General features: G+C 40.9%; 1 protein-coding gene across 1 annotated transcript in view; it reads right to left on the bottom strand.

Annotated features, from left to right (window-relative positions):
- Nucleotides 1-13605: 13605 nt before the first annotated feature.
- LOC139407463 (multiple EGF-like-domains 11) overlaps nucleotides 13606-14881 on the bottom strand; it is a 265679-nt gene continuing 264403 nt past the window's right edge. The window contains exon 20 of the mRNA XM_071151258.1: nucleotides 13606-13802. Within this exon, the coding sequence (XP_071007359.1) occupies nucleotides 13606-13802 (197 nt within the window). The remainder of the gene's footprint in view (nucleotides 13803-14881) is intronic.

Consider the following 14881-nt stretch of genomic DNA (forward strand, 5'->3'; position numbering starts at 1 on the left):
CTTAAGGATCCCCAGTCAGGACTATACAGCTGTGTCTGATCCTGTTGGTTCCTTAAGGATCCCCAGTCAGGACTATACAGCTGTGTCTGAGCCCGTTGGTTCCTTAAGGATCCCCAGTCAGGACTATACAGCTGTGTCTGATCCCGTTGGTTCCTTAAGGATCCCCAGTCAGAACTATACAGCTGTCTGAGCCCGTTGGTTCCTTAAGGATCCCCAGTCAGGACTATACAGCTGTGTCTGAGCCTGTTGGTTCCTTAAGGATCCCTAGTCAGGACTATACAGCTGTGTCTGAGCCCGTTGGTTCCTTAAGGATCCCCAGTCAGGACTATACAGCTGTGTCTGAGCCTGTTGGTTCCTTAAGGATCCCTAGTCAGGACTATACAGCTGTGTCTGAGCCCGTTGGTTCCTTAAGGATCCCCAGTCAGGACTATACAGCTGTGTCTCAGCCCGTTGGTTCCTTAAGGATCCCCAGTCAGGACTATACAGCTGTGTCTGAGCCTGTTGGTTCCTTAAGGATCCCCAGTCAGGACTATACAGCTGTGTCTGAGCATATTGGTTCCTTAAGGATCCCCAGTCAGAACTATACAGCTGTGTCTGATCCCGTTGGTTCCTTAAGGATCCCCAGTCAGGACTATACAGCTGTGTCTGAGCCCGTTGGTTCCTTAAGGATCCCCAGTCAGGACTATACAGCTGTGTCTGAGCCCGTTGGTTCCTTAAGGATCCCTAGTCAGGACTATACAGCTGTGTCTGAGCCCGTTGGTTCCTTAAGGATCCCCAGTCAGGACTATACAGCTGTGTCTGAGCCCGTTGGTTCCTTAAGGATCCCCAGTCAGGACTACACAGCTTTTTATTTCTGCCGTCTTTTATATTATTATATAGCAACGATTTAATAATCAGACAAACGCTGGACGAATCTTCACAGAAATGTCTTTAATATATGATTTACTGTTTTTGTTTTTAGATTTTTTATGAAATCATTTGAGGTTTGTTTTGTTCACCTGTAAGCTTCAAATTGACTGCACTGTAATCTCATTACCCTGGCTGACCTGTGAATCCACAAATTGCACCCTAATCCCTAATGTAGTGCACTACTATTAACCAGAGGCCTTACCCTAACCAGTAGTAGTGCACTATACAAGGAATAGCTTAAGGGACCATTTGGGAGCCTGGTGGTGTGCTGCATAACTAGATAATGTTCTCTCTGTTCTCTCTCGTTAATGCTAACGATGATAGGTTAGGGATCAGTGGTAGTAATGTTATAATGCTAATGATAGGCTAGGGATCAGTGGTAGTAATGCTATAATGCTAATGATAGGCTAGGGATCAGTGGTAGTAATGCTATAATGCTAATGATAGGCTAGGGATCAGTGGTAGTAATGCTATAATGCTAGTGATAGGCTATGGATCAGTGGTAGTAATGCTATAATGCTAATGATAGGCTAGGGAACAGTGGTAGTAATGCTATATTGCTAATGATGATAGGCTATGGAACAGTGGTGGTAATGCTAATGATGATAGGCTAGGGAACAGTGGTAGTAATGCTATATTGCTAATGATGATAGGCTAGGGAACAGTGGTAGTAATGCTAATGATGATAGGCTAGGGATCAGTAGTAGTAATGCTAATGATGATAGGCTAGGGATCAGTGGTAGTAATGCTATAATGCTAATGATGATAGGCTAGGGAACAGTGGTAGTAATGCTAATGATAATAGGTTAGGGAACAGTGGTAGTAATGCTAATGATAGGCTAGGGAACAGTGGTAGTAATGCTAATGATAGGCTAGGGAACAGTGGTAGTAATGCTAATGATAGGCTAGGGATCAGTGGTAGTAATGCTAATGATGACAGGCTAGGGATCAGTGGTAGTAATGCTAATGATAATAGGCTAGGGAACAGTGGTAGTAATGCTAATGATAATAGGCTAGGGAACAGTGGTAGTAATGCTAATGATAATAGGCTAGGGAACAGTGGTAGTAATGCTAATGATAATAGGCTAGGGAACAGTGGTAGTAATGCTAATGATAATAGGCTAGGGATCAGTAGTAGTAATGCTAATGATGATAGGCTAGGGATCAGTGGTAGTAATGCTATAATGCTAATGATGATAGGCTAGGGAACAGTGGTAGTAATGCTAATGATGATAGGCTAGGGAACAGTGGTAGTAATGCTAATGATAGGCTGGGGAACAGTGGTAGTAATGCTAATGATAGGCTAGGGATCAGTGGTAGTAATGCTAATGATGACAGGCTAGGGATCAGTGGTAGTAATGCTATTGATGATAGGCTAGGGAACAGTGGTAGTAATACTATAATACTAATGATGATAGGCTAGGGTTGCAAAATTAGGCTAGGGTTGCAAAATTCCTGAAACGTTCCCTACATTTCCAAGGTTTTTTATTAATCATGTTTCAAGGAATTTCTGATATCAGGAAGGATTAACTAGGGAAGGCATCCTCTTACTGAGATTTGAGGAATTTCGGAGTTCTGAAAAGCATGTAGCTCAATAACCAGTATCTGAGCTGTGAAGCTGTGAATGGCACATACATAACCACTGTCTGGAGAGACCTGCAGAGACCTACAGCTAGACTCCCTAACACAGTGTCTGTTCAGACTGATTCATTAGAGCTAGACTCCCTAACACAGTGTCTGTTCAGACTGATTCATTAGAGCTAGACTCCCTAACACAGTGTCAGTAGTGACTTGTTTCTGTGCCTAATGCTTTGAGTACTGAGTAGTGACTTGTTTCAGTGCCTAATGCTTTGAGTACTGAGGAGTGACTTGTTTCTGTGCCTAATGCCTTGAGTACTTAGTAGTGACTTGTTTCAGTGCCTTTATTGTAGAATGACTTGTTGGTTGGTCTGTAGATAGTTTTCAGATGCCACCTCCCCTTCTCTTGAAGCCCAGCTCACCTATCTCTCGGAGTTGGTGGACAGGACAGGTTCCTACCCTTAAAAATGTACGTGTGATCAGGGTGGTTGGCAGGTAGCCAAGGAGCGCTGCAGTTCACTCCAAGCAACTCGTATCAAGCAGATCACACAATTTACAACGGCCAACAGCAGGCCTGGTCTACAGGGTAATAGTAGTGTGGGTAGGAGCCACTGTCTGGAGTTAGCCCAGATTAACATCATTAATAACCCACTGTCTGGAGTTAGCGCAGATTAACATCATTAATAACCCACTGTCTGGAGTTAGACCAGATTAACATCATTAATAACCCACTGTCTGGAGTCAGACCAGATTAACATCATTAATAACCCACTGTCTGGAGTCAGACCAGATTAACATCATTAATAACCCACTGTCTGGAGTTAGACCAGATTAACATCATTAATAACCCACTGTCTGGAGTTAGACCAGATTAACATCATTAATAACCCACTGTCTGGAGTCAGACCAGATTAACATCATTAATAACCCACTGTCTGGAGTTAGACCAGATTAACATCATTAATAACCCACTGTCTGGAGTCAGACCAGATTAACATCATTAATAACCCACTGTCTGGAGTCAAACCAGATTAACATCATTAATAACCCACTGTCTGGAGTTAGACCAGATTAACATCATTAATAACCCACTGTCTGGAGTCAAACCAGATTAACATCATTCATAACCCACTGTCTGGAGTCAGACCAGATTAACTTCATTAATAACCCACTGTCTGGAGTCAAACCAGATTAACATCATTAATAACCCACTGTCTGGAGTCAGACCAGATTAACATCATTAATAACCCACTGTCTGGAGTCAAACCAGATTAACATCATTAATAACCCACTGTCTGGAGTCAAACCAGATTAACATCATTAATAACCCACTGTCTGGAGTCAAACCAGATTAACATCATTAATAACCCACTGTCTGGAGTCAAACCAGATTAACATCATTAATAACCCACTGTCTGGAGTTAGACCAGATTAACATCATTAATAACCCACTGTCTGGAGTCAAACCAGATTAACATCATTCATAACCCACTGTCTGGAGTCAAATTAGTGTCTGTTTTGCACTGAATTTAAAACAACCCATCAAGCAAATGAAGAGCGTTACGAAATAGTCTACACTGCTTCCGTGATAATGAATGATAGATTAGCATGCTATATTGATATGCTATTATGGACCACCATGACTGGTAACATGAACGACCTGAATGTTTATTACCCCTGACACCACTACCTTTTCTGGGAATGACTGCAGCCTTGTATCGTACTGTGATGACCTGGGATGTGTTCATTAGGCACCAAACAGTAGAAAACTGATTTAAAACCGGGAGGGACTACCTGCACTAGTAGTCCAATAACAAACACTAAAATGTATATTTTCCTGTTGTAAAACATTTTTTGCTAGAATTTAGATGGCACCATGTGTCACGATTGTCGTTGGGAGAAGGAGAAGAGGACCAAAGAGCAGCGTGGTATACTGGAACAAAACAGACCGACAAACGAACAGTGCTGCAAGGTGCAACAAAAACACTAAACAGAAAATTAAAAACGTGGAATACAAAACATAGAATGCCCACCCCAACTCACGCCCCGACCAAACTAAAACAGAGACATAAACAAGGAACTAAAGGTCGGGGCGTGACACCATTCTTCCATAGGGGTTGAAAGTAGTGCACTTTTTTAAAATTTTTATTAGTGCTAGCTTTGGAGCAGGCTAGCTTTGGAGCAGGCTAGCTTTGGCGCAGGCTAGCTTTGGCGCAGGCTAGCTTTGGCGCAGGCTAGCTTTGGAGCAGGCTAGCTTTGGAGCAGGCTAGCTTTGGAGCAGGCTAGCTTTGGCGCAGGCTAGCTTTGGCGCAGGCTAGCTTTGGAGCAGGCTATCTTTGGAGCAGGCTAGCTTTGCTCGGTCTATGTAGTCCCCTTAACTATTGCTGTTGTGTGGTTTTAATTATGTCAATGATCTTTCACTTTATGCCTCGGCACCACTGTTTTTATGTTTTCATTCATGCTGTGCTGTGATTTTTTGTTGTTGTTGTTGTTGTTGTTATTTCTTATTTGTTTATAATTAAACTCTTCTCTCTGTGTCCACTAATTACAATGAATAAATAAACTTACCTCGGAGTTTAAAGGTCCCATTCAGTTTGTATGCAGTAAAGTCATACCGTATTTAAAAAAAAAAAACATCTCACCACATCTGTGATGGAAACAGGAAGTGTCGGTACAATTTTAGAAATGCTGACAGATCATTTGTTTGTTCGACATCGTGGGATCTTTTTTTGTGTCGGTAAAATTCATTATGTGAGAAATGGTGGTGGAAACGCCTTTATGCCCAAATATGGAGATAATAACCATCATACTGACGTAAACTTGGAGTCGGGAGTAGAGGTCGACCGATTTGATCGGCATGGACGATTTAATTAGGGCTGTTTTTCAAATGTTCATATCATATTCATCAAGGCTCATGATGACCGGTATACCACAGATATAGCCCAACAAACTAGAGGTCGACCGATTAGGGCCGATTTTTCAAGTTTTCATAATCGGTAATCAGCCTTTTTTGGACCCCCGATTGCGTGGCAGGCTGACCACCTGTTACGTGAGTGCAGCAAGGAGCCAAGGAAGGTTGCTAGCTAGCATTAAACTTATCTTATAAAAAAACATCAATCTTAACATAATCACTAGTTAACTACATATGGTTGATGATATTACTAGGTTAACTAGCTTGTCCTGCGTTACATATAATCAATGTGGTGCCTGTTAATTTATCATCGAATCACAGCCTACTTCAACTTCGCCAAACGATGATTTAACAAAAGCGCATTCACGAAAAAAGCACATTCGTTGCACAAATGTACCTAGCTGTAAAGGCATTCTTCCTCCTCTTCTGAGGAGGAGTAGCGAGAAGGATCGGAGGACCAATGCGCGGCGTGGTAAGTGTCCATAACGTTTATTTAAAGACATAAACTGAACACTACAAAACAATAAACGTGAAACGAACGAAACCGAAACAGTACCGTGTGGCAACACACACACACACGGAAACAACCACCCACAACTCAAAAGTGAAACCCAGGCTACCTAAGTATGATTCTCAATCAGAGACAACTAACGACACCTGCCTCTGATTGAGAACCATACTAGGCTGAACTTAAAACCCCAACATAGAAAAACACAAACATAGACTGCCCACCCCAACTCACGCCCTGACCATACTAAACTAAAGACAAAACAAAGGAAATCAAGGTCAGAACGTGACACTAGCCATAAACATCAATGCCTTTCTTAAAATCAATATACAGAAGTATATATTTTTAAACCTGCATATTTAGTTAAATTAAATGCATGTTAGCAGGCAATATTAACTAGGGAAATTGTCACTTCTCTTGCGTTCAGTGCAAGCAGAGTCAGGGTATATGCAGCAGTTTGGGCCGCCTGGCTCGTTGCCAACTGTTTCTTCCTAACAAAGACCGTAATTAATTTGCCAGACTTTTACATAATTATGACATAACATTGAAGGTTGTGCAATGTAACAACAATATTTAGACTTAGGGATGCCACCCGTTCGACAAAATATGGACGGTTCTGTATTTCACTGAAAAAATAAACGTTTTGTTTTCGAAATGATTTGACCATATTGACCATATTAATGACCTAAGGCTCATATTTCTCTGTGTTTATTATAATGAAGTCTATGATTTGATATTTGATATAGTAGTCTGACTGAGCGGTGGTAGGCAGCAGCATGCTGGTAACGATTCATTCAAACAGCACTTTACTGCGTTTGCCAGCAGCTGTTTATGACTTCAAGACTATCAACTTCCGAGATTAGGCTGGAAATACTATAGTGCCTATAAGAACATCCAATAGTCAAAGGTATATGAAATGCAAATGGTATAGAGAGAATAACTGCAACCTAAAATACCTGGGAATATTGAAGACTCATGTTAAAAGGAACCACCAGCTTTCATATGTTCTCATGTTCTGAGCAAGGAACTTGAACGTTAGCTTTTTTACATGGCACATATTGCACTTTTACTTCTCCAACACTTTGTTTTTGCATTATTTAAACCAAATTGAACATGTTTCATTATTTATTTGAGGCTAAATTGATTTTTATTTATGTATTATATTAACTTAAAATAAGTGTTCATTCAGTATTGTTGTAATTGTCATTATTACAAATATATATATAAAAATCGTCAGATTTTTAATCGGTATCTGCTTTTTTGGTCCTGCAATAATCGGTATCGGCGTTGAAAAATCATAATCGGTCGACCTTTAGTCAGGAGATGATATGGTGTGTGCGTGCGTGTGTGGTCCTCCCACTACGACTCGGGGAAACTATACAGTTGACTAGGCTGCAGGTGAAATAAGTGATGATGAACTTCACACGGTGGTGAAAGTGTACGGTGTCTTATTCTGGTGACATGATGATCGACGCTTTACTGCCGTTTTGACAAATAAAAATAATCTCCGTCTTGGCCACAATCACTTCAAGCAGGCTAGCGTACCCACACTGTATCTGCGAGCTGTTGGCTAGATCGCACATAAACAAGACCAGAGTAGGCACATTTGTTTTTTCTACTTTTAAAACAACAGTTTTTTTGCGACAACATTTTCTGTACAGTTAAAACACTAGATTTTTATTCAGTACATGAAAACTTAAACCAACAATGACATTTTGTGCACACTGCATCGTCACACACGGATGATATTTTATCTACAACAAGTCTGTTTGGTGGAAACACACCAATGGTGGGAAAAAGCACATATGTTCTTTATGTAAATAATGTTCACATTAAAAACCTGTCGCCAATTACTGATCAACACTGTCTGGAGATAATGACATACAGTCCTATTACTGATCAACACTGTCTGGAGATAATGACATACAGTCCTATTACTGATCAACACTGTCTGGAGATAATGACACTGTTCTATTACTGATCAACACTGTCTGGAGATAATGACACTGTCCTATTACTGATCAACACTGTCTGGAGATAATGACATACAGTCCTATTACTGATCAACACTGTCTGGAGATAATGACATACAGTCCTATTACTGATCAACACTGTCTGGAGATAATGACATACAGTCCTATTACTGATCAACACTGTCTGGAGATAATGACATACAGTCCTATTACTGATCAACACTGTCTGGAGATAATGACATACAGTCCTATTACTGATCAACACTGTCTGGAGATAATGACACTGTTCTATTACTGATCAACACTGTCTGGAGATAATGACACTGTCCTATTACTGATCAACACTGTCTGGAGATAATGACAAACAGTCCTATTACTGATCAACACTGTCTGGAGATAATGACATACAGTCCTATTACTGATCAACACTGTCTGGAGATAATGACATACAGTCCTATTACTGATCAACACTGTCTGGAGATAATGACACTGTTCTATTACTGATCAACACTGTCTGGAGATAATGACACTGTCCTATTACTGATCAACACTGTCTGGAGATAATGACACTGTCCTATTACTGATCAACACTGTCTGGAGATAATGACACTGTCCTATTACTGATCAACACTGTCTGGAGATAATGACACTGTTCTATTACTGATCAACACTGTCTGGAGATAATGACACTGTCCTATTACTGATCAACACTGTCTGGAGATAATGACACTGTCCTATTACTGATCAACACTGTCTGGAGATAATGACACTGTCCTATTACTGATCAACACTGTCTGGAGATAATGACACTGTCCTATTACTGATCAACACTGTCTGGAGATAATGACACAGTCCTATTACTGATCAACACTGTCTGGAGATAATGACATACTGTCCTATTACTGATCAACACTGTCTGGAGATAATGACACTGTTCTATTACTGATCAACACTGTCTGGAGATAATGACACTGTCCTATTACTGATCAACACTGTCTGGAGATAATGACATACTGTCCTATTACTGATCAACACTGTCTGGAGATAATGACACAGTCCTATTACTGATCAACACTGTCTGGAGATAATGACACAGTCCTATTACTGATCAACACTGGTTGGAGATAATGACATACTGTCCTATTACTGATCAACACTGGTTGGAGATAAAGATATACTGTCCTATTACTGATCAACACTGTCTGGAGATAATGACACGGTCCTATTACTGATCAACATACTAGCTGGGGATAATGGCATACTGTCCTATTACTGATCAACACTGTCTGGAGATAATGACATACTGTCCTATTACTGATCAACACTGTCTGGAGATAATGACACAGTCCTATTACTGATCAACACTGTCTGGAGATAATGACACGGTCCTATTACTGATCAACACTGGTTGGAGATAAAGATATACTGCCCTATTACTGATCAACACTGTCTGGAGATAATGACACTGTCCTATTACTGATCAACACTGTCTGGAGATAATGACACTGTCCTATTACTGATCAACACTGTCTGGAGATAATGACACAGTCCTATTACTGATCAACACTGTCTGGAGATAATGACACGGTCCTATTACTGATCAACACTGTCTGGAGATAATGACATACTGTCCTATTACTGATCAACACTGTCTGGAGATAATGACACAGTCCTATTACTGATCAACACTGTCTGGAGATAATGACATACTGTCCTATTACTGATCAACACTGGTTGGAGATAATGACATACTGTCCTATTACTGATCAACACTGTCTGGAGATAATGACACAGTCCTATTACTGATCAACACTGTCTGGAGATAATGACATACTGTCCTATTACTGATCAACCCTGTCTGGAGATAATGACACAGTCCTATTACTGATCAACACTGTCTGGAGATAATGACACAGTCCTATTACTGATCAACACTGTCTGGAGATAATGACACAGTCCTATTACTGATCAACACTGTCTGGAGATAATGACACTGTCCTATTACTGATCAACACTGTCTGGAGATAATGACACAGTCCTATTACTGATCAACACGGTCTGGAGATAATGACACAGTCCTATTACTGATCAACACTGTCTGGAGATAATGACACTGTCCTATTACTGATCAACCCTGTCTGGAGATAATGACATACTGTCCTATTACTGATCAACACTGTCTGGAGATAATGACACAGTCCTATTACTGATCAACCCTGTCTGGAGATAATGACATATTTTCTTTATGTAAATAATGTTCACATTAAAAACCTGTCGCCTATTGGATGGAAACCTATTAGTCTCAATCTGATACCCCAAAATAAAAATGTCCAGTATGTTATTTGCATGGTTTTAGGAACTAGGCTACACGTCTATATGGTGAATATATTATCTGAGCGTTTAATTAGTAATTTATATTCTAAAACATCAAGTAGCATGTAGATAACAGCAATATAAAGTGAAGCTTGTATTCAAGAATAAGTCAGTCATAATATTATCAACATCTGTCTGGAGATAATGACAATGTCCTATCACTGATCAACATACTAGCTGGAGATAATGACATACTGTCCTATTACTGATCAACATACTAGCTGGAGATAATGACATACTGTCCTATTACTGATCAACATACTAGCTGGAGATAATGACACAGTGTTCTATCACTGATCAACATACTAGCTGGAGATAATGATATACTGTCCTATTACTGATCAATACAGTGGCTGGAGATAATGACATACTGTCCTATTACTGATCAACATACTAGCTGGAGATAATGACATACTGTCCTATTACTGATCAACATACTAGCTGGAGATAATGACATACTGTCCTATTACTGATCAACATACTTGCTGGAGATACAGTAATGACACAATGTCCTATTACTGATCAACACTGTCTGAAGATAATGACACACTGTCCCATTACCGATCAACACACTAGCTGGAGACAATGACACAATGTCCTATTACTGAACAACATACTAGCTGGAGATAATGACATACTGTCCCATTACTAAAATGATGTCTGTTTGAGTCCCAAATAGCTCCCTATGTCCTATTTAGTGCACTACTATGTAGCCCTATGGGCCCTGGTTGTACACTACAAAGGGAATCATCATTTGGGCCCAGTGTTTCTGAACATTTCATCCTGATAAATGATCCTGTGTTAAATTCTGCTGCCCTTTCAGATGGATATCTAACATACATCATATATACTACAACGAAGATCACTGAATATAATCCTATGACATTTTGGGCAAAATATTGTCTTGATTTTAAAATGAATGTGGACGTCGTTCCCTAGCTGATCCATGTGTGTGATCTCTGGTCTACCCTTTTAGCTGGTACTGTACAGTGGACAAGCAGGCCCCAGTTTTTCAAAAAGTGATCTGATCGGATAGGGTTAAAACGCATAGAAATATAACGAATAGAGAGGTGCGTCCCCATTCAAGTCAACGATACGGCTGTTCTATTCATTCTATTTCTATGCATTTAATTCTATCCGATTGCCCGAAATCCGATCAGATAACTTCTGAAAAACTAAAGATCTATAAGGTTCTATCAAAATAGATAAAAGTAAAGTATTATCACCACAAAACAAAATTCTAAATTTATATATTTTTTTCATTTACACATTATTCCCAATGCAATCATCATATTGTTTTAAGGCCTAGTTTGTTTAGTCTGGCTCATGTTCATACATTCCATTGCTGTTTCACTTCACTTCAAGTTCTCACCAAGGGGTGTAATCATTAGCGCACACCGTAGCAAACAGTTGCAAACAGTTTCAAAACTTTTTCCCCAAAATGGAAAACGCTTTACCACCTTGAATGGGGTTACCAAGCAGAAACAAACGGAAGCATCCGGTTTTCAGGGGAAAAAGCAGAGAAGAAGCCTGAAGACCATGATACTTCTTGTTTCATTGGAACTCGATCAGGAGTTTCTATTGGACAAATTTAGGTAAGTCCCTCCCTTTTTTGTTTTAGTTTGGTTCTGTTTGGTTCCTTAGTGAGGCTACAGTAAAGCATTTAGCCTGGTTTCAATTTCACATTCAGGAATACATTTCATCCGGGAACTGCAACTCCTGACAAGAGCACAGTTATAGCCTGAAATCCATAACCTGTTTTGTGCTAACATTCCACTCCCTTTTACTCTGGGTCATGTTTGACATGACAAGGAGTAGAATGTTAGCACAAAACAGACTGGTAAATCAGGCTAGTACAATTTCATAACGTTGCACACATGACACAGATCGCACCTGATAAATCCTGTTATTATTTACATTGGGTTTTCTTTATTTGATCATGCTCACTTGTTTTGTTGTTGTTGTTGTTTGTTACTAGTGTAAACAATAAATAAATAAGTCATTACATTATAATAAATACAAAATATCACTTAATCAGTCGTCACCAAATGTAAACGGACATGTGATTTTGAAAGAAGAAATGCTTTCACATAGTAAACAACTGTAGTCTGGTCAATAATTTATATTGATCGTAGTTTTACATCACTGATCAGGAAACCATGACTATATTATCTTACTATTTAACCATGCTTTATCAGTTTGGGGTTTGGGATCCTATTGGATGGGATACTTGTACAGGTGGTACTTAGTCATCTCTAGTTCCCTGGGAATCTCTCTGTCTACCCAGAAGTACGGTCACTGGTGAGTTCCTGGGTGACTGAATGACTGCAGGAGTCATCATGTCTCTCAGTCACACGACAGAGAAAGAGAACGCTCAGGTCTGGTCTGAATGACTGCAGGAGTCATCATGTCTCTCAGTCACACCACAGAGAGAGAGAGAGCACTCAGGTCTGGTCTGAATGACTGCAGGAGTCATCATGTCTCTCAGTCACACCACAGAGAGAGAGAGCGCTCAGGTCTGGTCTGAATGACTGCAGGAGTCATCATGTCTCTCAGTCACACCACAGAGAGAGAGAGCGCTCAAGTCTGGTCTGAATGACTGCAGGAGTCATCATGTCTCTCAGTCACACCACAGAGAGAGAGAGAGAGCTCAGGTCTGGTCTGAATGACTGCAGGAGTCATCATGTCTCTCAGTCACACCACAGAGAGAGAGAGCGCTCAGGTCTGGTCTGAATGACTGCAGGAGTCATCATGTCTCTCAGTCACACCACAGAGAGACAGAGCACTCAGGTCTGGTCTGGTCTGAATGACTGCAGGAGTCATCATGTCTCTCAGTCACACCACAGAGAGAGAGCGCTCAGGTCAGGACTGACACATTGGTGGATACTTTGATCTAACTTCTGTGGATATCATTTGTCTGACCACACGTCTATATTGGGAATATTAGGAACACGATGTCACCTTAGTACACTTTAAAATCAATGGTAGGATCCATTCCAGAGGTCCAGAGTGAAAAGTTGGAGTCTTCCCACTGACAGTCTTGGAGGAAACAGCAGATGAATGGTGGCTGGTGTGTGAGTCTCTGTAACGGTGAAGAGGAGGGGGCTCTCTCTCTCTTTCTCTTTCTCCTCATTAGGGTTTAAAGGGGGAGTCGATCCCTCTCTGTCCTCCTCAGTCCTCATGGTGTAAACTAGCTCCAACCCCTGCCCTCTATCGCTGATAGCATCCTCACTACTACATTGTCATCATGCATGGAAACGGGGAGAGGGCTGGATGTTAGTTTGAATGTTAGCCAAACGTTGTCAGAAACAATGTCAGGGGCTGGATGGAGGGACCAGGGTATGTCCCTTCCTCTAGAGCAGGGAGCTGGGGCTCTCTGGGGGAGGGGGTGGGGTGTCTGTGGGGCTGTGGCTCATGGGCAGGATGTCGTAGTGGCGGGGGATGAGGTTGAGGCCGCTGGGTAGGTGGCTGCTCCGGGGAAGGTCATAGGGATTCTGGGAGAAACCGGTGGCCATTCCATTAAGTCCCTGTAGAACACTAACAGTTGGCTCTGAGAGAGAGAGAGAGAGAGAGAGAGAAAGAGAGAGAGAGAGAGAGAATTAATAGAAACAAATAGAGGATAGAGGATAAGTGAGGCAATGGGGAAGGTGGGACTCTCCTTCTCTAGATGAGGCCCCCTCCCCATTGTTTAGTTTAGGGCCTGAGGTAACTCAAATTTTAGACATCAATGAATGATCCACACAAAAGTCAGAGTCACGTTTGCTAATCTCAGCTCTGAATCTGGTCCTGCCTGAGCCTTATGAGAGCTCCTATACCCCTGACTGAGAGCTCCTATACCCCTGACTGAGAGCTCCTATATCCCTGACTGAGAGCTCCTATATCCCTGACTGAGAGCTCCTATATCCCTGACTGAGAGCTCCTATACCCCTGACTGAGAGCTCCTATACTCCTGACTGAGAGCTCCTATATCCCTGACTGAGAGCTCCTATATCCCTGACTGAGAGCTCCTATATCCCTGACTGAGAGCTCCTATACCCCTGACTGAGAGCTCCTATATCCCTGACTGAGAGCTCCTATACCCCTGACTAAGAGCTCCTATATCCCTGACTGAGAGCTCCTATACCCCTGACTGAGAGCTCCTTAACACTTTACTGTGTACATTACTACATGACTGTGTACATTACTACATAACTGTGTACATTACTGTATTATTGTGTACATTACTACATGACTGTGTACATTACTACATGACTGTGTACATTACTACATGACTGTGTACATTACTACATGACTGTGTACATTACTACATTACTGTGTACATTACTGTATTATTGTGTACATTACTACATTACTGTGTACATTACTACATGACTGTGTACATTACTACATGACTGTGTACATTACTACATTATTGTGTACATTACTACATTACTGTGTACATTACTACATGACTGTGTACATTACTACATTACTGTGTACATTACTACATGACTGTGTACATTACTACATGACTGTGTACATTACTACATTACTGTGTACATTACTGTATTATTGTGTACATTACTACATGACTGTGTACATTACTGTATTATTGTGTACATTACTACATGACTGTGTACATTACTACAT

This window comes from Oncorhynchus clarkii, chromosome 4 (genome assembly GCF_045791955.1).
Source record: "Oncorhynchus clarkii lewisi isolate Uvic-CL-2024 chromosome 4, UVic_Ocla_1.0, whole genome shotgun sequence".
Taxonomy (NCBI): domain Eukaryota; kingdom Metazoa; phylum Chordata; class Actinopteri; order Salmoniformes; family Salmonidae; genus Oncorhynchus; species Oncorhynchus clarkii.